This window comes from Heteronotia binoei, chromosome 6 (assembly GCF_032191835.1).
Source record: "Heteronotia binoei isolate CCM8104 ecotype False Entrance Well chromosome 6, APGP_CSIRO_Hbin_v1, whole genome shotgun sequence".
In the NCBI taxonomy this organism is placed as follows: Eukaryota; Metazoa; Chordata; class Lepidosauria; order Squamata; family Gekkonidae; genus Heteronotia; species Heteronotia binoei.
Genome location: NC_083228.1, coordinates 81,868,193 through 81,894,974, shown reverse-complemented (window position 1 = coordinate 81,894,974; position 26,782 = coordinate 81,868,193). Strand labels below are relative to the sequence as shown.

The 26,782-nt window shown below is 39.9% G+C and overlaps 1 protein-coding gene across 1 annotated transcript in view; it reads left to right on the top strand.

Annotated features, from left to right (window-relative positions):
• Positions 1-26,782, top strand: part of MYO7B (myosin VIIB) — a 93,086-nt gene that overhangs the window by 45,648 nt on the left and 20,656 nt on the right. Inside the window, exons 22-32 of the mRNA XM_060242684.1 lie at positions 2,254-2,466; positions 3,388-3,549; positions 15,289-15,369; positions 18,092-18,219; positions 19,392-19,518; positions 20,504-20,623; positions 21,845-22,018; positions 24,141-24,372; positions 24,647-24,810; positions 26,432-26,549; positions 26,644-26,770. Coding sequence (XP_060098667.1) covers positions 2,254-2,466; positions 3,388-3,549; positions 15,289-15,369; positions 18,092-18,219; positions 19,392-19,518; positions 20,504-20,623; positions 21,845-22,018; positions 24,141-24,372; positions 24,647-24,810; positions 26,432-26,549; positions 26,644-26,770 — 1,646 coding nt within the window. The remainder of the gene's footprint in view (positions 1-2,253; positions 2,467-3,387; positions 3,550-15,288; positions 15,370-18,091; positions 18,220-19,391; positions 19,519-20,503; positions 20,624-21,844; positions 22,019-24,140; positions 24,373-24,646; positions 24,811-26,431; positions 26,550-26,643; positions 26,771-26,782) is intronic.

Below are 26,782 nucleotides of genomic sequence, written 5' to 3'. Positions count from 1 at the left end.
ACTAAAATTCAAATTGACAATTTTTAAAAACTAAATGTAAACTGAACTGATAAAAGAGATTGGAATGTAAAATATAAATATCTTAATGGTCATGGCATTTGATATTGATGTTTGACATTGTTTCTGGACAGTTCTCACTGGAATCTCAATTACAAACTTTTCCCAACATACCCATCCTGTATAAATAAGCACTCCATTGACTATCAGTCTAAAGGGAGGGTTGAAGCCCACCTCCCAGTGCCCCCATTGTTTTTGTTATTAGAAAGGAGGTCCAGGATGAGGCCAAGCACAGGACAGCCTTCACCAAGGTGGGTGGGTGGTAGCTGCTACTGAAGCGAGGTGCCCAAGTCCCAGACAGGGAAGGCATGAGTACCCACCACAAGCTTGCGAGATGGGGCAGGCATGAGCAGTTTAACCAGATTCTCTGGTCCATTCCTACCCCATTGCCATTGGTTAGGTTAGGTTAGCCCTGATTCGCTAGTACTTTGCTTCTCCTGCCTGCTGCCTCTTTCAGAACCTATAGATGGTAGCCAGATAATTCCACCTCAGTCTTCTCATCCCTGTTAAAGGCAGCATGACAAGTTGTACATGCCTCCTGGCTGTTTCTCTTTTTTCCTTCTAAGTAGGGAGCTGGCTGCAGCTAATGCGTTGTTGCTTTGGCAGTTTTTTAAAGAGATAGACCCCTAGGGCAGCTGCATGATCTTGTGGCTGTCTCATTCTGAAGACTCACTAGAAAGTGTAATGAAGTAGTTTGTTATTGTTCCATCTATCTACTTCATTTCAAAATGTCATTTTCTCAAGCGACTACTATATTGAACATTATCTAATAGAGTGACTTCAACAAAAAAACGAAGACAAAATAAAATGGAACTCCAGAGGGTTCTGAGTGAGATTTTCCATATTCCAGATAGGACAGTGAATTAAAATCAACCTTCTGGTATTCAATAAGTGCTGTGATAAGAGACGATATGGTTGTTCCAGATGACAATAGCAGGCCAATGACAACAGCAGGAGTGATTGAATTAGGTGTGATATGTAGATAGCTAGTGGGCAGGGAGAAATGAGTAATGGCTTGTAGTCTGTCTTGATCAAGGATTTTGGTGTTCAGAGATTCAACATCCATGGTGGCTAGAATGTTGTTTTCTGGGAGATTGTCAATGGACTGCAGTTTCCTCAGGAAGTCTGGTATCGCAATATAGCTGGGAATATTAATAACATATTGCCTCAGGACAGGGTCCCTATACCCTAATACTTCTACAGTGATGGTGCCTATGCTTGGGGTATCCAGGGTCACCAGGTTTATGTATCTTTGGCATGAGGTAGAAAGTGCCTGGTTAGAGTGTAGCCATATAAATTTGTTCATGTATATGAGTTAGTAATTTCATAATTATTTTGTTGAGTTGTTACTGGTACTCATGTGTAGGGACTGAGGATAGTGGCCTGTAGAAACTGGTGTTTGAGAGTTGTCTCTCAGTTTCTCATGTATAGTTTATTTTGTCGTTATGACAAGGGAGGACAAGGCAGACTACTCCCTTGTCAGCGTGTTTTATTATATCTGGATTCTTTTTCAGGCTGCTTATGGCATTCTTCTCAGTGCCTGAGAATGAATATTGAGCTGTGTTTTTTTGACTATTTCAGCTTGGGCTCAGTGATAGAAGCATTCTATATATATATAGGTCTAGTGTGGTGTTGCCAAAGGTTTCCTATCTCATTACCAATGCTGATATCTCCATGCCTACCACCCCTCTGCATATAACACCTAATACAACCATGCCTGCTATTGTCATTCACCAGCTATTGTCATTCACCAGCTATTGTCATTCTGTGGTGGGGGGAAGAGGAAACTCCGTGTTAAAGTAGAACTCCAAAAAAGACAACGCTGGGAAATGCTGCTTACTACTTTACCTAAAAATTTTGTTACCGCTTCCATCTATACAAAGAATGAGCTTGAGAAAGGCAACAAAACACATCATACTGGTTTTATGTGGACTGGCATTGTATGAATAGACTTTTCTCTTTACACGCCAGTGTTCTATTGAAGGACTGACTTTTGAAATATTTGCTTGATGTATTTTGAAAAAATTGCTTGATGTGAGTATTTTGAAATAATTCTTTGTGGAACCTTTAAGAAATGCCTGCATGAGCAAGTTTTGCAGGAGTCACTCTGTGGACTCCCTTGTATGTTTATTGTGCTTGTGAGCATGTTCTGATTTGTGAGTCCTTACTGTGAACACCTGTCTGTGTGTATTGTAGGACTTGGAGACAAAAATACCCAAGCTGAATGAGGTGGACCTGGATGCAGTCCCGATGACCATGGAGTTGGAGGAAGAGGAGTCCGATAACCTAGGAGAGTACACATTCCCCAAATTTGCAACCACTTACTTCCAGGGATCCTCTACACACACACACATTCGGCGAACAGTGCGCCACCCACTGCTCTACCATGATGAGAAGGATGATGTTCTGGTAATATAAATATTCTTATAAAGAGTGCTGACAACTGTGATAGCAGCCTTGGTTGTTTTTTGTTGTTGTTTTCATGCAGGCAGCAGGGTTTTTTTACTATTTTAAAAAAATTCACAGCAGAGCATAAATGTAGAGCTGCAACACTGGGAGCACAAACTTGAGCCTGAGACTTGGCACCTTATAGTGCTGGTGCTGATAGTGTTCTATACTTGCCAGGGAGAAGGGACGAAAAGACCCAACTCCAAGGAGCTAAGAACATAGCAATTATGCTAGACTATCCATAACACACCAATCATGGAACAGCATGTTGATGATGCCATTATGACAACCATACATGAAAGCAGCCAATCAATGCACATTAATATCAGAATGCCTTCCTGACATTCTGCTGCCACCCATGCACCCACATACCCCACTATAGAGCTGACCATGGCATCTGGCAGTGGTAACTTTGAAATGTTCAGGGAGCTCAACAGATGCAGGTTTGATTCCTCTGCTGCAATCATGTCCTTATGTGGTGGACACACAGACATGAAATCCTGGCTACTTTAACCACACACCCTGATAGCTCTGCAGCTCTCTAGCTAATAGAAAGTTCAAGACCTGTAATTGTGGTATTGGTGTTGATGGGTGAAGGTGAGAGATACCAGCATTTACCAGCACTAGGGCAGCAGCAAGAGAGCACACTTTTACATATTCACAGAAACCATCCTCAGCAGCTCACCTGGGAAAACCACTCATGTGGCAAACGGAAGTCATGGGTTTGAATTTCACCAAATGAGGCACTGGCAAGAATGCAAAGCTTTCCTTTTGGCCAAAAACAGCACCAATCAGCTACATGTGTTTTGTGTAGGGCCTGTCACATGGATTCTGACTAATTATAACTGGAAACTATCGGACAGTGTGTTCTGTCTTCATTAGGCATCTCTAGCTGTTTGGACTGTCATCTTGCAATTCATGGGTGATTTACCAGAACCAACAAAGAACATCAACAGCAAGAGCAGTTCTGAGGTGACTCAGATCTATGACAGCCATAGCAACAAAAGCCATCTTCCACCCACTATCAACACCAGTCCCGATCTGGTAAGCTAGTGGTATATTAAAACAAGACTATGATTGGCAGACTTCAGTGTGTTTACTGCTTCCATGTAATAATAGTGCAATGCTTAGCAGATTTACATTCTTCTAAACCCATTGACTACAATAGATTTAACATAACATTGCATGGGATTGGACTATAAATTGTGAATGAGGTACCAGATATTCCAGCTCTGGTTTGTGTGGTTTTGGTTTTCATTGGTTTAAAGTGTTTAGGAGAGCCAGTTTGGAGTAGTGGTTAAGTGTGCGGACTCTTATCTGGCAGAAGCGGGTTTGATTTCCCACTCCTCCACTTGCACCTGCTAGCATGGCCTTGGGTCAGCCATAGCTCTGGCAGAGGTTGTCCTTGAAAGGGCAGCTGCTGTGAGAGCCCTCTCCAGCCCCACCCACCTCACAGGATGTCTATTGTGGGGGAGGAAGGTAAAGGAGATTGTGAGCCGCTCTGAGACTCTTCGGAGTGGGGGGCGGGATATAAATCCAATTTCTTCTTCTTCTTCTTTAAAGAACAGTTGTTTTGCATCATCTGGACTTACTTTTCATATATGTGATGTATTTATGTCTACAGTTTGGTTTGCGCTTTTGTAACTGGGCTGCCCCTTTGCATATGTGAGTGCATTTGCCTGTGACTTTTTGGCATTTATTATTTCTTTATTTCTTACTGAACCGGTGGTCGGAGTATTTTCAGGTTCTCTTCAGTGCCAACCGCGTAGTTCAAGATTCAGCAATCCACCTCAGCCCACTTCAACCAGTGAAACAGAGTTGGATGAGATCCCCACCCTAGAAGAGACTGTTAAAGCCATCAAGCAACTGAAAAGTGGCAAGGCAGCGGGAGTTGATGGAATCCCACCAGAGATCTGGAAGCATGGGGGCACAGTACTACATAGCACACTTCACAAAGTACTTGTCACCTGCTGGGAACAAGGCAAACTACCACAGGACTTTCGCAATGCAATCATCATCACTCTACACAAGAACAAAGGGGAAAAGTCAGACTGCTGCAACTACCGGGGGATAACCCTGCTCTTCATCACAGGCAAAATCCTTGCCAGAATACTCCTGAACAGACTGGTGCCCACCATTGCAGAAGAACTCCTCCCAGAGAGCCAGTGCGGCTTCAGAGCTAACAGGAGCACCACTGACATGGTATTTGTTCTCAGGCAGCTCCAAGAGAAATGCAGGGAACAGAACAAGGGTCTATATGTGACTTTTGTCGACCTTACCAAAGCTTTTGATACCGTTAGCAGGAAAGGCCTGTGGCAAATCTTGGAACGTTTAGGATGTCCCCCAAGGTTCCTCAGCATGATCATCCAGCTACATGAAGACCAGCGAGGCCAAGTCAGACACTGCAACGACCTCTCGGAGCCCTTCCCAATAGGCACAGGTGTAAAGCAAGGCTGCGTTCTCGCGCCAACTCTCTTTACAATCTTCTTTAGCATGATGCTTCAAAGAGCCGCAGTAGATCTAGATGATGACGATGGTGTCTACATCTGCTATCGCACCGATGGCAGCCTGTTCAACCTGAGGCAACTAAAGGCTCGCTCCAAGACAATGGAAAAACTTATCCGAGAGCTACTGTTTGCTGATGATGCTGCACTCGTCTCCCACTCGGTATCAGCTCTGCAGCATATGACGTCCTGCTTTGCAGAGACTGCCAAGCTATTCGGCCTAGAAGTTAGTCTGAAGAAGACAGAAGTTCTCCACCAGCCTGCACCCCAGGAAGATTATCACCCTCCCTGCATCACTGTGGGTGAATCAGTTCTGAAGACAGACCAGCAGTTCAGCTACCTGGGGTGCATCATCTCCTCAGATGCCAAGATCGACAAGGAGATTGACAACAGGCTGGCAAAGGCAAACCGTGCATTTGGCCGACTGCACAAAAGAGTGTGGAGCAACAAACATCTGAAAAAAGGCACAAAGATCAATGTTTACAAAGCGGTTGTGATGACAACCCTCATCTACGGCTCCGAATCGTGGGTTTTATACCGTCATCACCTGCGACTCCTTGAGCGCTTTCATCAGCGCTGCCTTCACACCATCCTCAACATCCACTGGAGTGACTTTGTGACCAACACTGAAGTCCTCAAGAGGGCGGAGGTTACAAGCATTGAGGCACTGCTGTTGAAGACGCAGCTGCGCTGGGCAGGGCATATTTCTAGGATGGAAAACCACCACCTTCCCAAGATTGCTCTGTATGGCGAACTTTCCACCGGCCATCGAAATAGAGGGGCACCAAAGAAGAGGTACAAGGACTCCTTGAAGAAATCCCTTGGCACCTGTCGCATCAACCATCACCAGTGGTCTGACCTAGCCTCAGATCGCAAAGCATGGAGGCACACCATCCACTAGGCTGTTTCTTCCTTTGAGAAAGCACGCATAGGTGGTCTTGAGGACAAAAGGAGATTGAGGAAGAATCATACTGCTACAGCACCAACCCCAAATCAGACTTTTCCCTGCAGCCACTGTGGCCGGATCTGCCTGTCCCGCATTGGTCTTGTCAGCCACCAGCGAGCCTGCAGCAGACGTGGACTACTACACCCTTCTTAAATCTTCGTTCGCGAAGTCAAGCCGAGAGAGAGATTTCTTACCTCTTTGTAATACCAGAGAAGAGGGGGAGAAACTGAGGTTGCCAGCACCCAGGTCCCAACTGGAAATCGCTTGGTTTTGGAGGCTTCTCCCTGCTGCAGACCAGCAGGCCAGTGAGGGAAAGGCCTACCCTAAACAGGGACATTTCACCCAACATGATAATGTCACCTGGAAGTGATGTCACTGTGTCGAGGACATGAGAGGGATGGTCTGGTTTTTGGGCAAACTATTATTTAAACCTCTTTGCATATGTGAGTGCATTTATATGGCCAGGGGCCTGCATACCTGAGGGACTGCCTTTCTCCACATGTTCCCCGGAGAGCACGTTGGTCTGGTTCGCAAAATCTACTTATAATCCCCGGCCCCAAGGAGGCCAGGCTCATGACAACTAGAGCCAGAGCCTTCTCTGTAGTGGCCCCATACTGGTGTAATGAGTTGCTGGAAGAGGTCAGGACCATGCGGGAGCTCATACAGTTCCGCAGGGCCTGTAAGACGGCACTCTTCCACCAGGCATTTGTGAACTAGGTTGCTGGCCACTATAGCTTAATGCAACACATGAACCACCACAAACAATCTGCTGTACAGCAGCTGCAGAGAGGATAACTAAGATCTGTTGTACAGAGAATTACAAATTTGGAAATGGTTAAAATCATAGCACCAAAATTTTTATGTATTTATGTTTATTTTGCAAGCATGTATGGATGTGAAGAACAGTTGGCTTAACAAGTAATTTGAAGTTTAGGCTGAAGTGCTCTGAACAAATTTATATGAGCTCTAACCAGACTCTTGAATCCTAGTGGGCATCGTATATTGGATTATAAAACAACATTCTTGGTTGAAGGAAGAATACCTGTGCCAATTTCTAAAGTGGATTATAATTTTCTGATGGTGGATGTTATGGATATAACCCTTTAATTTTGCTTTTATTTATTTTTTATCCATGGTTTGAATGCTTTTGATATGGTTTGAATATTTTTGGCTTTGGATTTATTTTCACACTTTTCCTCTTTCTATTTATCAAATTTGGAGTCTTCCTTATTTTTGCTATTATTTTTCTTTTGGGAGTATCTGGTCCAACTTGTGTTTTTTATTTTTTTTCCTTGGGTTATTTGTTTAATTTTTAATCTTTGATCTCACCTGTGGATTATAAATAGGGCATTCAGCCCTGGATTACAAATTTATACCTTGAAGCAGTTGGATGATCCTGTAGTGACTTGGATTTCAATTGAATTACCATTGGTAGAAGACTTGCTATAATGAATTGTTTTTGTTTTAGTGAGTTGAATTGTTTTGGCTAAGTGGTACTAAGGATGTTGTCCTAAAAAAACGTTGTTTATTACTAGTTTTATTATTGTTTTGGGTACGGCAAATTGTTGATAGAAACTAGAAAGCTGTTTTCTTTTTAAAATCATTCCATAATAACAACACTGCCTGGTAGAAATTAGCTTATCTGTCATAAACGGAACACTAAGTTCCAAAACAAACTCTGAAGAGGCAGCATACAGACCTGGTGGTTGTGAGTGCATTTACTTTAATAAGGATGGAAAATTAAGCTGCGATTGACTTTAAAGAAATAGTAAAAAAAAAAAAATGGAGAAAGAAAACCACCAATTCTTTCACCTAGCTCCATATCTGGACCAGGGAAATTTACGACCATGCATGAAGATATGAAAGAGATGCAAAATTCTCTATTAACTGCCATAGCACAGCTGACTAGTAAAGTAGATAATATTGGAGAACAGATAGCAGAGATCAAATAAAAACTTTTGGAGAACAGTAAACAGACAGCAGATTTGCAGAAGCCTTGGCTGAAATTCTACAGGTGACTCCTCAAAGGGTGGAAGAAGAGTTTGATCAAGTTAGACGAGTGCCATCAAGGTTCACAAGTTGGAATAAACTACCCAGTGAAGTCCACTTGAAGCTTACAAGAAAGAGGACCAGAGATGACATTTTGAAGCAAGCAAGAGACAAACCTATGATGATAGCTGGAAATATGGTGAAAATTTTAAGAGAGGTACCATGGCCGATGAGACAAAAGAGGAGAGAATACCAAGCTTTAACAGGCTTCCTGAGAGAAAGAGAAATACCTATACATGGCTAATGCCTGAAGGCCGTCTTTTTACTTATCAGGAGAATAGGTATAGGATAAACTCCATTTTCAAAGCCCAGAACTTTCTGGATAGAGTGAAGGAAAAAGAGGGGAACAAAAAGAAGGACAATGAAGAGGAAGAAGAAAGCTCTGGTGAAGAGAACCCAAATGAACCACGGAGATACCCGACAAGACAGCAGCCTAAAAAAGATTAAAAGGATAATGATAAGAAAAATCCATAATGGCTTCAATAATTTCTATTAATGTGAATTAACTCAATTCTCCTGTTAAAAGGAGGAAGACCTTTAGATATTTGACAAAATTGGAAATGGATATAATTTGTTTACAAGAAACTCATATTTTAACTAAAGGCCAATATCTTTTGAAAAATAACAAACTTGGTAGCTTATTCACAGCAACAGATATGAATACAAAGAAAAGGAGAGTGGCAATATATATTGATAAATTCAACCCACAATTGCCCTATGCCTCTGAAGCTGGAAGAACCCTATTAATAGAAATTACAGTGGACAATAAAAAAATCCTATTGGCAAATATTTATGCCCCAAACGATCAACAAGAGAAATTTTTTCAAGATTTACATCTTAAACTATCAAATTTGGAATATGTGGAATACTATTTAATAGGAGATTTTAATGCAGTTTCTGATAGACAACTGGACAAAAAAACCACATAAACAGATTAAAAGTAAAAGTCTTCAATTGCCAATAAGTTTTTGCTAATTGCCAATAAGCTAGCAGAAGAATTGGATATGGTTGACATATGGAGAACAAGATATCCAAATTCTAAAGACTTTACCTATTACTCTCCTAGTCACCAAACATGGTCAAGAATTGATATATGTTGCTTTCTACAAATTTGGTCAAAGATTTAGTTGAGACAGAAATTCAAACAAGAGTTATCTCAGACCATAGTCCTGTAATGATAAAGTTCAAAGGTACACGAATTAGAAGATCATGGAGGTTAAATATTTCAATTCTGAAATATAAAGATTTTCTTAAAGAATCTAAGGTTGTAATGGAATCCTTTTTCAAACAGAACATAACAGAAGATGTAAAGATGCAAGTAGTTTGGGATACTGTAAAGCATTCTTTAGGGGCCTTGCAATTAGATATAGTGTCAAGAAAAAGTAAGAAAGAACTGAAAATTTTCAAAAACTAATATCACAAGCTGAGAAGCTGAAAAGAATTTAAAAAAACAACTGACAAGACAGGAGTTTCAAAATAAGGTGAAAGAAATACAACACCAATTGAACTTGTTATTCATGGAGGAGCTGGAGATATAAATTGAGATATGCCAGACGAAATTGTTTTGAGCATGCCAATAAACCTGGAAGGTGGTTGGCCTATAGGATGAGAAAAGAGAATGCCAAAAGAATAATATCGGTCTTGAAAGATGAGAATAATGAAGAGAAAGCTCAAAAACAGGACATATGTCAAATTGTGGAACAATTTTATAAAAAACTATATGAAGATAAACAAGTTCACAAGACAGATTTAGAAGATTACATTAACCAAAATAGTCTTAACAAATTTACAGAAGAACAGCAAAAAGTTTTAAATGAACCAATAACAATAAGAGAACTTGGAGATGTAATGGCATCTCAAAAGAATGGCAAAGCCCCGGGCCCAGATGGACTGCCTGCGGAATTCTGCAAAGCTTATGAAGAGTCTTTATTGTTACCATTTAAGCGTCTCCTTGAAAAGATTCAAAATGAAGGCCAAATACCAACTTCTTGCCAAGAAGCTACAATATCCTTAATCCCAAAAGAAGGTGCAGATTTAAAAGATATAAAAAATTATTGTTCAATTTCTCTTTTAAATGTGGCTTATAAAATCTTTGCTGCAATATTTGCGCAACGTCTGAAGAAAGTTCTACAGTCTACAATACATCAAGACCAGGCTGGATTCCTTCCTAGAAGCTACTTGAAAGATAATGTCAGAACAGTTTGTAATATCTTGGAATATTATGAGACTCATCCAGAGAAACAACTGGCATTAATCTGCTTGGATGCTGAGAAGGCCTTCGATAATGTTCGTTGGCAATTTATGTTACAGCAACTGAAAGGTATGGAATGTGGTGAAAATTTTTTGAGAGCAGTAGAAGCAATATATTCTTTTCAAAGAGCAAGGCTGACAGTGAATGGTGAATTAACAGAAGCAATATTCAAAAGGATACAAGACAAGGCTGTCCACTGTCACCACTACTTTTTATTCTATCTCTATATTGAATTATCAAATAAGAGAAGACACAAAAATCAAGGGAGCGGTGATAAAAGGTGAACAATACAAACTGAGAGCCTTCGCAGATGATCTAGTTTTTATATTAGAGCAGCCAATAGACTCAATAGACTGTCTTATAAACAAGATCACTCAATTTGATTACTGGGCACGACTGAAGATCAATTACCACAAAACAAAATTTTTGACAAAGAATACGACAATGGAACAAATCCAATCTCTTCAACAAAAATCAGGGGTTTTGTATGAGAAAAAAATCAAATATCTAGGTGTATTTATCTCAAATAAATGCAGCAGTTTAAAAATGGACAATTATGATAAACTACTTTAAATTTAAAAAGATTTGGAAAAATGGCATGATTTGAATTTATCCTTAATGGGAAGAATAGCCTCAATAAAGATGAATATCTTCCCAAGGTTATTATTTTTATTTCAAACTATTCCAGTATTTTTAAATAGTGGTTTTTTTCACGAATTGAATAAGATGGTCTCCAAGTATGTTTGGCAAGGCAAAAAACCTAGAATCAAACTAAAAATATTGCAAGACTCGGATAAAAGGAAGTACTTCTTCACCCAAAGGGTGATTAACATGTGGAATTCACTGCCACAGGAGGTGGTGGCGGCCACAAGTATAGCCACCTTCAAGAAGGGTTTAGATAAAAATATGGAGCACAGGTCCATCAGTGGCTATTAGCCACAGTGTATGTGTGTATATAGAATTTTTTGCCACTGTGTGACACAGAGTGTTGGACTTGATGGGCCGTTGGCCTGATCCAACATGGCTTCTCTTATGTTCTTATGACTCTAAACTGAGAGCAGGTATAGACCTCCCAGACTGGCAATTGTATTGCAAAGCTTCTGTGCTTTTGTGGGTAAGAGACTGGATACTATTGAATGACAAGAGACAACTGCTGTTAGAGGGACATGATCTCACAATGGGTTGGCATGCATATCTATGGTATCAAAGACTTGAAGAACATTCCTATTTTAAGAACCATTGGTTTTGGAAATCTTTGTATCATATATGGTCATGGTTAAAAACAAGAATTTACCAAAAAATTCCAAGATGGGTATCTCCAGTGGAAGCATTTACGCATCCAAATCTCTTAAAACCTAATCAGAGTTATAGATATGATGACCTGTTGGGAAAAGACAATCAACTGAAAACCAGAGAGGAGTTGGAAAACATGGACATTAAAATGAATTGGTGATTGAGAATGCAAGTCAAATCTAGGTATGTCAAAGACAAGACAACAGGCTTTAACACAGAACAATACCCATTTGATAAAATTTTCCTAGGCCCTCAAGAAAAGCTAATCTCTAAATTATATGCATATCTACTATAGATGAAGACACAAGATGAAGTTGTAAAAGATTGTATAGTCCAAAGGGCAAAAAACTTGGGTCATAACATTACATTAGAAGAATGGGAGAGATTGTGGAAGTTCAATATTAAATTAACTAGGTCAGTAACTTTTAAAGAAAACTTGTATAAGATGTTTTATAGATGGTACTTGACTCCACAGAAATTGTGTAAGATTTATACTAATATGTCTAACAAATGTTGGAAATGTGCTAAACAGGTTGGTTCTTTTTATCATACGTGGTGGACATGTGAGATGGTGAAGGACTACTGGAAAATGGCTCACAAACTACTTTAAAAGATTATGACGACACAGATTCAATTCAAACCAGAACTATTTTTATTGAATATATTTCCTGAATACTATTCTAAAGAAATGAGACATTTGTTGGCACATTTCAATACAACCAGGATTCTATTGGAGCAGAGATGGAAATCTCAGGAAATTCCCATTAGAATGGACTTGAGAAAAATTCCGGAAACAGCAGAGCTGGACTTTTTATCCCATGTGTTGGCTGGGAAATCTAAGGAAGAAGCAAGAAAATATTGGATGAAATGTTATGCCTGGCTAAATACTCAAGACTCTTAAGATTCTCTGGTGTGAACTTATATCTCCTTTTTCCTGTATTCTGTATTACAAGATTGCCTTTATTGGAAATGTCAATTTTAATAGATATTTTAACAAAAAGATTTTTAATATAAAATATCAAAATGCATAGTTTAGAGACAATATGTGACAATTTATGTATTTTAAGAAAGTATTGCAGATGTAGACTTGTATTTTAAGAAAGTATTTTTATGCAGATTAAGACTGATTTGTAATCTTTATTTCTTATCCTTTCCTACTCCCTATTCCTAATTCCTTGAAACTAATAAAACTTTTAAAATGGTAAAGTCTGCCTCCAGAAAATGTAGACAAATGAGAACTTAATGGTGATCTGTCTATTTATTTAAAATATTTATATCCTGCCTTTCTCTTGATCAATGAGACTCAAAGTGTCTTATATAAATTTGAAAACAACTACAACTTCACACTAGCAGAAAACAGATAAAATTGAGGAAGCTGCAACCTTCACTTCTGGGCTACTGAAAGCATGATAGAAGAGCTCCAGATAAAATATTCTGTTTAGCTCATGTGTGATTAATCTGATTATGAGTAACACTGATTTGTGATAAATAAGCTAATGGACACAAGTATATCATACATAAGCAACTAGGGCAGTGTATTTTGGGGGTGGGGGAGAAAGAACCACTTGGCAAAGGTTCCTACTGCTTTTGTTTCTCTTACCTACTGGGGCCAGGACTAGGGGTGCCATGTCCAATTCAAGAAAGATCTGGGGACTTTGGAAGTAGAGCTAGGAGACTTTGGGGTGCAGCCAGGAACAAGGTTGTGACAAGCATAATTAAACTCCAAAGAGAGTTCTAGCCATCACATTTCTGGCCTCCTTCAGCAACCTCTTCTATGAGATAATTTCTGACCCCTCCAGATAACTCACCGGTCTGCTGATGGAAGGGTTCAGAGTCTGGGAGTTGGGCAGGATCCATTCCTTTGTTGCCTTTCCATTCCATTGGTGCTTGGAAGGACTTCTAGTGTCCTGGCCCCACTGATGGACCTCCTGATGACACCTGGTTTTTTTAGCCACTGTGTGACACAGTGTTGGACTGGATGGGCCATTGGCCTGATCCAACATGGCTTCTCTTATGTTCTTACATTTAAAGGGACCAAAATAGGAGTCAATTGCACCCTTAAGACCAACTTAGTTTTATTCAGAGCATAAGCTTTCGTGTTCATGCACACTTCTTCAGACAAGAAATGAGGGACCGCACACCTTTTAAATGCCTTACCTGCATTGGAAATAATGAAGGATAGGGGCACCTTCTTTTGGGGCTCATAAAATTGGACCTCCTTGTCCCGTCTTTTTGAAACTTGGGGGGTGTTTTGAGGAGAGCTGCTGGATGCTATGCTGAAAATTTGGTTCCTCTGCCTCAAAAAACAGCCTCCCCCAGAGCCCCAGGTACCCACAGATCAATTCTCCATTATACGCTATAGGAATCGGTCTCCATAGGGAATAATAGAGTGCCCAGCAGACATCCCCCCCCCCACTTTCTGATGATTCTGAAGTGAGGGGGGGAGGGCCTCCAAACCAGGGGATCCTCTGCCCCCACCTGGGGATTGGCAACCAGCCAGGGCAAATGTCTCAGTGGTCATTGGAGAACCAAAAGTCTGCGTTTTATTTTGTACAGGCACACAGTATGATTTATTAGAATTAAAGTACATCTGTTGAATACATCACCCTGAAGATGCATGACACATTCACTAAGTATTGAGGTCTATGAGTTGGTTCCAAAAATAAGGGATTCATCTAGCACTTAGTGGGGCCATATTACATAGCTATTATGGACAAGGGGCTATGAATTTGATCAGTGAAGATTAAATGAATAGATAATTAGGCCATGGTTTAGCTGAGAGTTGCTTAACTTCCTGCAATTAGTGCTGGCAAACTTGAATCAATATAATTAATAGGGACAGTCTAGCCTGTCAGTAAATGTACCATTGTTAGTTGTAAAGCATTTTGATTTTGCCAGAAAATTGGGTCATAGTTCATTAGGGCTCTGTGAAAAGAAAGTGCTACATTCCAATTACATTGCTCACTACACATTTTATAGCACTGGAAGAAAGATAGTCTGGAGTTGTTGTTTTTAATCTCTCAGCATGACCCTCATCCTGCTTTGCTTTCTGGAATGGGTGCAGAGACTATGTCTCAGATCACCTCCAAAAAAAACTGGTTTGCAGCAACCAGATTTTTTTGTTTGCAAGTCCTTCAAAGGCCTTCCCATTTATGATCTAGGATATTCTTATTCTATCTTGAATGGTGCTGAATTTACTGGAACCTGTTGTACATTCAGAAAGCTGAGCAATATTCTTGGCTGTGCCATTATCCCCAAAAGTCAGCTATGCTGCTATGGTGCAATGATGTCTTCTTGCTATTCTGAGGATACATGGGTGGAGCAGAGAGCCATCACTCAGGAGGACATGGTACAAACTATATTTTATGTTTCTGTTGTGACTGCCCATGCTATATAAAAATGTATAATCTGAACATTTGCAAAATGTCTCAAAACTAGTTAGTTTAACAAGGAATATAATTGCATCTATGTACTCCTGTAGAATGTGATTCAACTTGGTTAGCAGTATCCACCATCAACTGATGCAGTTTTACATGAACATGGGAGCAGGCCAATATTCCTGTACTGTAGGATCAAAAAGTTCACAGGCAAAAGTTCTCAAGACTGCAGATAAGGGGCTTCAACCCACAGTTGTTCACTTTGTCTAGGTCCGTGTTTACTTTCTGGATCACTTTCTTTAATCAGTGATTTCCATGTCTTTTGGGGGATCAAACTTTACAATGAGTATTTGTTGATTTTAGAGAGACAACAGGAAGGATAACAAGCTCTCCAAGGTAACTTCCTCTGTGAAGCTAAAACTCAATTCCAAGATAACTGGAAAGGTAGGTTTGTGTTGTTTTGGTTTCCTCAATATCCTGTCGCTTTCCCATAAATGTGACTTCCCAGGCAAAATGTCCTTATTTGTAGCTTATTGCAGACTGACTTCAATTTTTTTCATGTGTGTCATAGGCTAGAAAGCCTGCACAAGTTTGTCCCCTACCACATCTATGATATAATATGTAGCCTGAGATGTATATGTATATTTCCAATTCTCACTGTTAGTCTATCTCAAAAAAATAGTTGAAAGGGTCATGAAAGTTCAGGCTTTGTACATATGGCTGTATGTATGTACTATCTTCATCACAAATTAGGAGAAGGTGCAACCCCACTCTTTGTACAGGATTTCCACAAAGTAAATGTATGAACACATCTAATTGTTAAACTCCTTAAAGTCTTATTTCCCCTCTGTCCTTTTGTTTTTACTTGCAAATTAACATAAATTTCTGCATCATGAGAAATTCTATTTCATGTAAAACTGTATCTATTCAGAATGGGCTTTAGTGTACCATAAAGATATAGAACCCAGAAGTGATGCTGAGAGTTAAGTGAATGAGCTCTCAAGTGTTTTGTCCTTTTAAAAAGCAGGCACATGGGGTCCTAATCCAAATCAGCACCTCCTTCCCATACCCAACCTGAAATGGTCCCAAAGAGCTGGCATTTTACTCAGTAGGTTAAACCAATCAGGGTCTGTATGATTGCCCCAACAAAGAAAACAGCAGCTCTACAAGGCCATTTCAGTTCAAGTTCAAAAAACTGCGCAGTGTGGAAGACTCAGTTCTGATCTATACCTGCTTTTTAAGAGGGAGGAAACTATTGAAGAGCTCATTCATGCAATTCCCATAATCACATCTGGTTTGGCCCAGAGTCAAGTGCCCAAACTAGCAGTCAAATTATAAAGAAAATATTTATGATAAAAAGTAATGTGGAAATTCAGTTCCTTGCTGAACACAAAAGACAAACAGAAATATGAGTATTAGGAAGTATATTATTATTAGAAAGGACAAATATGGGAGAAGGAGCAATAATATCTTTAGAAAGGAAAGGAGATCAAGGTTGCAATGCTCTACACATTTCTTTAAAATAGTTTTGCCCTGACTTTCTTTGTGTTAAAATATAAGGTCACTTATAAAACAAATGGAAAAATAACAATGTTTAAAAAATTAATAAAACATCAACAATAGACAGACAATTAAAACAGCAGACATAAAACACATCAAAATAAACCAAACTGATACCTAAAATAAAATAAGTAGAAGTAGTATTTGAAAGCTTTTTAAAAATAAATTTTCAAAAAGAGGATGCAATCACAGACAAAACTAAGTGCAGAGGGTCTGAAAGCCCTGGGAGCAAGCCCACCAAGGCTAATTATGATTCATCAACCTAATTGTCTGGATAGTGGGACTTAACCTCCAAGCAGACATGCATTTGACTAGACTGCAAAGGTCATTTGAGCATGACCTAAATACCCAGTTCTAGCACAAGGCTTCATATAATGGAAGAGGAGGCAGAAGTGGACTGGTGTTGGTTAACAGAGCCTAAAGCAAGGTTGTAAATATTTATTTATTTAGGTTGCTTTATATTCTGCCCTCCTCTGCAAACAGGCTCAGGGTGGAGTACAACAAATTCAAATAATTAAAATCAATAAAATTACAATAAAACCATTAAATAGAGCAAAAGACAGTTAATCAGATTTTAAATTTCATACTATTGCATGCTGAGACCAGTAACTCATCAGTAGGCCTGATTAATGATGGAATAGTGTGGAAAGGGAGGCCATTTCAGTTTACTTTAAATAAAATATTAAAGCTCTTAGTGTATGCAAATCAAGAAGCAGATAATCACCGCCTAAATTATTTAAAAGTCATATATCCAATAGCAGTTTTAATCAATCCACTCTGGAAGGGGTACCAAATGCGTATTAATTAACATTGGATTTCTGTTTAACAAAGAGAATACTTCAGGCAATTACAAGCCTATTAGTTTAACTGCAGAAAAAAACTACACTTGCAGATTAAATATTAACAGAAAGAATTGTCAGAGTAATATAAAATGGTATCAAGATGAATGAAGGCAGTCATGGTAGTGGATTTAGGACTTGCACTGAGAGCAAAATATTGAAAGAATTAAGACTGCTTAATTGGAACTAAAGAGATGTGAATGTTATATATAGTCTAGCCCAGTCTCATCAGATCTTGGAAGCTAAACTGAGTTGGGACTTAGATGGGAGACCACCAAGGAAGACTTTGTAGAGGAAGGCAGTGACAAACCCCCGCTGTTTATTCACTTGCCTTGAAAACCCCATAGAGACACCATGAGTTGGGTAGTTGACAGCACTTTATACATACACACAGTTTGAATTGAACTGCATCTAGTAGACTTGTGTTAGAAAGTGGTTAGTAGTTAGTTCCTTAGAAGATAGTAATCAGCCATGACAGTATTGCTCCAGAGCAGTGTTCCCTCTAAGCTGAGTTAGCGTGAGCTAGCTCACAGATTTTTAGCCTCCAGCTCACACATTTTGTCTTAACTCAGGAAAGATGACCCCAGAGCACAATAATTTATGCAGGAGCTCACAACTTTAATCCCAATAGCTCACAATTTTAATCTCAGTAGCTCACCAAATAGAATTTTTGCTTGCAAGACTGCAGCTTAGAGGGAGCATTGCTGCAGAATATCTTTAGGATCCCTTCATTCAAAGGAGGAAAATGGTCTTCTGCTATAATTTAGGTGGCAAGCCACTTTGCCAATGGGGAAGAAATACTTCGAGAAGAGAGCACTGCATCTGAGAGATCTATGTCTAACCTTGAAAAGGTGCACTTCATTATTGGCAATGCTATCCTGCGTCCTGCCATCAGGTATGAAAACCATATCTGGGCTAGCTCTCCATGTAATTGAATTGTGCAACACCCGGTATCACTATTTCCAGATTATAGTGTAATTATCTAGTAGTTTGGTTCAGGTTTTATTTCATGTATTTTGTTCAGTATTTAGATGCATTAGCAGATATTTTTGAAGGAACAAGGATGTTAATGGCAGAGGGAGCACCTTTGCAGTAACATGCCTTGCTTAGTTTCATGCCCCCATTTGAATCAAGCACTCTATGTATCTGCACAAACACCTCTAGAGAGTGATAGTGGTCAGTGCAAGAGTGCTAGTTGACAAGCTCTTTTAATGCAACTATTTTTGAATGGTAAACACTCTTGTTACTAATTTCTCTAGGTAATCCAGATTTGTTTATCTAGGTAGTGTTATAGCTATATCATGGCTTCCCAGTTCTCAAACTACAGTAATTGTCACAAGTAGGTATGGGCATGAACCGAACCATGAATCATTATTCATTCTAAAAATGACCAATTCATGGTTCATTCTGAACTGATTCATCTTATCCTGCCATACCAGAACACAAAATGAACATGCTTTTTATCTTGGTGTGTTGTTTGGTTAGTGTTTGCTTTGTTTTTCCAGGCAGCCTGGCACCGTCATGTGCACTTCTAGTTAATTTCCAGTGAAACTAACTAGGAGCAGCAACTCTGCTCTCCCCTGCCCCCTGCACTTCTAGTCAGTTTCCAGTGAAACTGACCAGATGCCTCTGCGCTGCCCAGCTGCCCCCCAGGCTTCTAGTCAGTTTCACAAGGAACTGAAGAGAAGTGCAGGGGCCAGGAGAGCAGAACTGCAGTGTCAAGTCAGTTTCCAAGCTTCCAGTGGTATAACTGACTGGAAGTTGCACGTACATGAAAAATACGTGCTCTGACCCACTGACACTAAATGGCAACCACATATATCAAGAAGATCACAGGTTGTGCATGCTCCTTGAGTGCCAAAATTGAAGTATGGAAAGAGCTAGCATGTAGATCTGTGGCATACACAGTATGAGGTGCTGAGGTGCAACATTTTATATAAAACAAAAAAGTACTGTAAACAAAACAGTTATTAAGACACACAGACACACAGTGATATCCACTTGTGGCAGGGAAAATTACATGCCTGTCCTTGGGATGAGGATCATCTTGCTTATATTTTTTCACAGGGATGAAATTTACTGCCAGATCTGCAAGCAGCTTACTGAGAATAACAATAAAACCAGCTATCTAAGAGGCTGGATACTGCTGTCTCTCTGTCTTGGTTCTTTCCCTCCTTCAGAAAAATTTGTGAAGGTATTTATTGTACAATGGTGGTAGTACCCTTGTTTACCATTCCCATACCAAACAAGGGTAGTACCCTTGTTTATTAACAATGCCGTCAACATCTGAGGCAGATTTGCTTAAAGTCAGTACAGTGCAGCTGCATGAATATCTGCTTCAAAGTTGTTTGCATATATTGGCTAGATTGACCTCCAAATGGCAGAACTTGAGGCATTCATATAATGAGGAATGGAGGAAGGAAAATCCGGTAGTTATTTTGCCCTGCCTCGCTTTCTTTTTCTCCTTGTTCATTCCCTATCTACTAACATCCTTGAGATTATCATGAGAAATCTTATTTTGATCTTGGTGTTATATGTTCTCAGAAATAGATTCCCATAGTGAATTTTGGCATTTGAAAACTCTCCTGTTCTCCGTAGGCTTTTTCAGATCTTCAGCTGACCTTTAGATTCTAACATATAAAGCAGACTGCATAATACCAGGACAGTGACCATCAGCCCTTAGTTGGTAGCTGAACAGTGTATATAAAAACTTTAGAGTATACAGTTCTAAAATCCATACCTACTGTTCCCCTAACTGTCCTTTCCCATCTTCCTCCTCCTCCCTTCCATCAGCCTCACTATAGATATGCTACCTGGAGATGACACTGCCATAGAAAAATCTTATTGGATATTCTAGAACCATTTTACCACCTTGGAAGAAACTTTCATACACAGAGAGATGTTGAAGCAATACTAAATATTAATTAATTCTAGATAAGATGCTATTGGGAAGTGCATAAGATATAATGTATTTTATCTGGAATGTTTTATTGTTTTAAACGTATGTACGGTATGTTGTTATTGCTGTTGTATATCACTCACAGCCCAGCCTTGGCCAGGATGGAGCGATCAATCAAATCTTAGACAGACAGACAGACAGATAGAAGACCCCCAAATCCTAACGAACATCTGTGTTTTATGTTAGGTCTTTATGCCTCTTTCATGCTTTTTACTTTCAGTTCCTGTTGAATTTCATCCGAAGTGGACCATTATTGTATGCAGCATATTGTGCTGAAAGGCTGAAGCGCACATATATCAACGGAGCACGGTCTGAGCCACCTAGTTGGCTGGAGCTTCAGGTGGCTATTGTCTATATTCTGTTTTCTCTTCTCTCTTTGTACTGGAGAACATTTTATAAAATATGTATTTTTACTTTAAAAAACCCCCACCAGAATAATATTAGTAGAGAAGGAATACAGAAAGGAAAAAGGGGATTGTACAACATAATTATAGCATATTGAGAAAATAATATTTCATAGTGTGTATGAAACAGAAAGTATTTAACTCCAACATCCCCTTCATTATGTTTATGGAGAGCCAGTTTGGTGTAGTGGTTAAGTGTGCGGACTCTTATCTGGGAGAACCGGGTTTGATTCCCTACTCCTCCATTTGCAGCTGCTGGAATGGCCTTGGGCTAGCCATAGGTATCGCAGGAGTTGTCCTTGAAAGGGCAGCTACTGTGAGAACCCTCTCAGCCCCACCACAGGTTGTCTGTTGTGGGGGGTATAAGATCTACAAGATTGTAAGCCCCTCTGAGTCTCTGATTCAGAGAGAAGGGCGGGGTATAAATCTGCAGTCTTCTTCAGTTATCTGTAAAATATAATCATCCTTACTTCTTTTGGGGTACATTTATAATCAACATCTTAAAATTTAAAACTTCCTAACTATGTGTCTATTTTGCAACTATATCATTATTACAAATTTGCTGTTAATTTTTGCAAAGATGCTCTCCCTGAAGTCCACTTCTTTGCATACATGTATTTTCAGGATATTACTTTTAAAACAGATTTTTATTCTACTTCTGCCTCATTAGCAGGGCTTTTTTTTCTGCAGGAGCCCACAGGCTGGCCTGACCTGCCATGCAGCAGCCGCATGCTCCCAGGCCAGGTGGTGTGGCGTTATATGCAAGTGAGCAAGTGAGCTCCTGCTTGGTTTTTTTCTACAAAAAAAGCACTGCTCATTAGCATACATTTATATATAATGTTTTGAACTGCTTCTTGTTATAAATTTGTCTCCTTAAATAGTACACATAATACACACATCCAGCCTGCTGAAATGTTCTGGAAAACTCAGAAGCTCACACAATGGGTTGTGTTATCATTGTTGGTTTTAATAAAAGGTGTTACATGGATTTTGGTTTTGGATTTTGCTATAGACTGAAATAGCCACCAGCTTCTTGAATAGGTCAGGTTTCTGCATCATACTTGTAGTTACAGACACTCTTTTTTGTGGTTGCATGATAAAGGGTGCAAGGAGAAAGATGCTGTGCAACTCTAAATTTGTTTAACTCCGCCTTGCAGGCAACAAAGAGTAAGATGCCCATCATCCTCAGTGTTACCCTGATGAATGGAAGCAGCATCACAGTCTCTGCAGATTCAGCCTCTACTGCAAAGGAGATCTGTCAAATGATCGCTGATAAAATGAAGCTCAAGGACACCTTCGGGTTCTCCCTCTACATTGCTTTGTATGACAAGGTGAAGGATATAACTTGTAATTAACTATGTCCAGAGCTCTGTTTGCATAACTCTCCTAAAATTTAGATTTTTCTGGTGGCTATATTTTTCCATCCCTTGATGGAAAGTTCTGTTTCCACAGCACTCTGTTAGTATCCTCTGCTTTCCCCTTCCTTTAACCATCATAGCACACTAAGCATATCCAGTGGAATCCAATTTCCTGTATTTTACTCTTCATTTGGTAATGTCATGAGTCCAAGCCTGAATTACCTATCATCTTACAACTGTAGCAAGGAAATAATAGTCTGGAACTCAAGGCCACAGAAGTACAATCTGAGCTTTTAAAAATATTTTCTCTATCTTGGATGGAATTTGCTTCTAGTTATCTTGGACAAGTTATCTGTATTGTGTGAGAACAGAATTGCCTTCATGTTTATGTTTTGCATGATATGTATATGTTTTCTGACTCAGTTCATCACACTTTCTGCTCATTTAATGGTCATGGCATGCTATTCATGTGTCTGATTTGCTGGAATGAACTGGTATTGTTAGGCCTGTTCCCACTAGTTAGCAGAGTGCTTAAATAAAGCTACAAATGCAGGAGTGTCACTTAACCAGGTTACTTAGCTTACAGAGTTACACAGAGCCATGTTGCAGGTTTAAAAGGGGGAAAAAACTCTTCTCTTTATTAGAGAGTTCACTTTGGATAAGGAAGAGTAGAGACAGGATAGATTACTAATTTATTAGCTAAGGATGGAAGCAGATGGCAAGAGAGCCATCTGCCTCATGGTGCCAGGAGCAGACAGCATGTTGTCTCTCCTGGTGTGTGCAGGGAAAAGGACATAAACATTGTGTGAGAAAGGGTGGATGGAAGGAAGTTTCCCTGAGAAAACAATCTACACTTCAGAGGGATAGAGGCAAAAGAGTATATGTGTAGGAAGGCAGGATCAGTGTGACTATCTAGCTTATCTACTCTGTTGCCACAACATCTGGAGGCTGATACAGGAGACAGCACCTTCACTTCCAACATGATTCACATATGCATATTCACTCTGATTGTTAGATATTCAAATGATGAAAGCTCAAATGAAAGCTCCATTGGGGAGGGATGGTGGCTCAGTAGTAGAGCATCTGCTTGGTAAGCAGAAGGTCCCAGGTTCAATCCCCAGCATCTCCAACTAAAAAGGGTCCAGGCAAATAGGCATGAAAAACCTCAGCTTGAGACCCTGGAGAGCCTCTGCCAGTCTGAGTAGACAATTCTGACTTTGATGGACTGAGGGTCTGATTCAGAATAAGGCAGCTTCATACGTTCATATGTTCAATATACCATTTCTCCTGGTTTCAAAATATTGAAATAGACTGTTGGCTTCTGTCTTGCATTTCAGTGTAGTTCACATGTGGCAATACATTTATTTATTTTATTTATTTAAGAATTTATACCTGGCTTATCCTGAATTCTTAGGTGCCTTGTGACAAAATGTATTACAATGTACAAAAATATTCAGTGCTTCACATGCTCCTCAAAAGCAAACACACGGGATCCTGGGGGTAATCAAGTTCAAGCAAAGGAAACCCCCAGTAAATATTACATTACAGTCTTCATGAATACTTTACCATGTATAGTATATAATATCAAACAGACATCTCTCATGCAATATCAAAATACACAGTAAGAAATGAACTTTCAATAGTACAATTAGAAATAACACACAACAAAAATATACAAACACACTCCCAAGTCCATACTTCCTTAAATCAAAACTGCTCTCCAAAATTCTGTTTGATATCATTATATACTATTACATGGTAAAATATTAGTGAAGACTGTAATATACAATTTACTGGGGGTTCTGTCACATGCTCCTCAGGCAGAGCTGAAGAAACAAAAAACAAACAACTTACGAGGTATAAAATAAGGCCACTCCTGTTCTCCAGCTACTCCATAAGTAGATAGTTTAATACCATGTTGCAAATTTTCCTGATACAACATACTTTTCTTTCTGCTGCTACTTTTGCTGGTGTGTATTTATTAATCCCCCTTCTTAATTTCCCCAATAAATAAAATGACTTCTAGAGGAATTTCCCATGCTGATGAACAAACAATTAATAGCATATTTATACTTACCACATGACATGTTGTTAGGTTTGGTCACTAGGCAGCGGACGAGATCACATCATGGATGCCATTTCCCAGTGTGAACAACTGGAAAGGGAGAAGGGCAGCCATGAGCGCTATACTCCCTGGCGTCTTTACTTTAGGAAAGAGATCTTCTCTCCTTGGCACAACTCTAAAGAAGATCCAGTCAGTACTGAGCTCATCTATCATCAAATCATACGTGGGATCCGGTTTGGAGAATATCGTTGTGAGAAGGTGGGTTTGTATTTTATCCAGTGATAAAGGAATGGCATATATAATAATTCCTCCTAAAGCCCACTTCTTGCCATGTGAGTTTTTCTTTACCATCCATTTGAATGGCCTGTTCAATGCTGTTTGTACAATTCATATGCACTGTGATGTACAGATTCTCACATCAACCCTTATGAAAAAAGATTACTCTCTAACTTGTCAGCAATGCAGTACTGAAAAATGACAAAGATTAGGTTTAAGACTTTCCCCAGCAAATCTGCTAACCTCTTTGTTACAGGAAGAAGACTTGGTGGAGATAGGAGCCAAGTATTGCTATGTCAAGTTTGGAGAATCAATCCAGAATGACTTGGTTCGGAACATACTACAGGAGTGTATCCCAGCAAAGCTACTGAGGTCCAAACCCCAGGAGAAGTGGGTGAGTCTCATCACATATGCTCATGCCAAGGTAAGCACACTCAGCAGGTAAAGGGACTGACTTTAACTTTAGCTTCTCATCAAATAAAAGATCAGCTTAGCTTTTCTTCTGTTAGATTTCTTTATGATGTGTTCCTTCCATGTTGTCTTGTGGAATAGAAGGTGGTGTTCCAAGAGATATAGATGCATCTGCAGGTGGAGCATGCTACATCTGAATTGAATTTCCTCACATCCCTACTTTCTGATTATTTTGGAAACATAAATGGGGTGTATAATAGCTAAGGGATCTGAATTTGAGTTTTCTACATTCAAACTAAACACTGCCTCTCTTTCCCAAACAGCTTTTACATATCTTAAATCCACATGTTCTTTTAAATGTGGAGATTCAGAAGAAATTGAGAAGGCTTCTATTCCCATCTTTAAAAATAACATCAGAGTTTGTAATGTTTTGTACTGTTTTTAAATTGCTATTTAAAACTTTTATAATGCTATTTAAAACTTTTATGCTTTGTAATTGTCTATTGTATGCTGCTTTGGATATATTTTTGACAAGCAGGGATCATGCCTGGCCTATGGCCAGGCAATTTTCAGTGGGGGGTCACTGGGAAAACTGGTGGGGCATGATGTCACAACATTAAAAAAACACAATAAAAACACAAAAAACACAATAAAAAAGGACTCACTCACCCAGCTGCTTTGAACTGCCGCTCTTCCTGTGCTAGATCCACACATATTGCCACTTTTCCCATGCCAATGCCTTCCTGCATTCTCCTCCTCTCCTGCTGCACAGGAGCAGCAACAGAATTTGTTAAAGGTGCTCACTCCTCCTGGGCATTGCACTGGTGCTCCAGCTCTGGAGAGGAGCTGGCTGCTGGCCTGCTGACTAATGGCTCAAGCGCCACACATGGATGCTGTCACAGCAGCAACAGTGTCCTCCTCCCAGCTGTTGATCACTAGGCAGTCAAAGTGGTTCCTCCCCTTCAAACACATTCACACCTCAGCTGAGCTGAGAAGTAGAGGGGCAGGATGGAGGGGTGGCATCTGATGACACTACAAAGGTGGGGGGGACTGGCCGGCAGATACCACTAGGTAGCAGCCCCAGGGAAGCAAGTGGATGTGTGGCTAAGTCACCTCACAGAGCAGCTTGTCTTTTGGCAGGAACCTGCTGGAAGCCTTTAGAGGTGGAGAGGTGACTGGGAGGGCAGGCTGAAGGAAAGCGCCCTTCTCATCTCATTCCCATTTCTCTTTATGTCTTCCCACTCCCAGCTAAGAGGTATCTCTACCAGCAGGTCAAGGGCCCAAATGAAAACTTGTGGGACATGGATGGAAAGTTGGGGAGCATGGCTATGAGATGCTTTGCCATGGCTATGGGCTAGAGCAGGGTATAAATTTTGAAAATAAATAAGCAGGGTTGTCATCACATTTATAAATCACATTTTCTGGGTGTTTTATGGAACATGATCATGGATCAGCTTTATTTTATTTTTTAATGATGAGGTTCAAGCTACCCTGCAAATTGCTGAGCTTTGCTTGTTTTAATGTCAGTGTTAGCTGAAGGACCTCAAAAACACTTTAGGAGGGCTAGGGCCTTCTCTTGGTATCCTGAGAGTATTGTGCAAAAAGGAATCCAATATGTTGCTAATTTATTGCAGGCCCTGTACACGCAGGACAGGCATTCACCTCAGAGTGTGAAGGAACAGCTGGTGGATTTTGCCCGGTTTCAGTGGCCCCTACTCTTTTCTAGGTTCTTTGAAGTTACCAAATTTTCAGGTAATGGCAACAGGTTGAATGTGGGTGAGAGAACTGAGGGAGGAATACTTGAGTCAACAGTACATTTTTACAGTACTTTTAATTTTATTTGCAGGGCCCAGCCTGCCGAAGAACCATTTCATAGTGGCAATTAACTGGAAAGGTATTTGCTTTCTAGATGATTCAGAAAAGAGACTTCTAGATCTTTCTTTCCCAGAAATTACTGGCATTCATACCAGCAGGTAAGTCTGCTT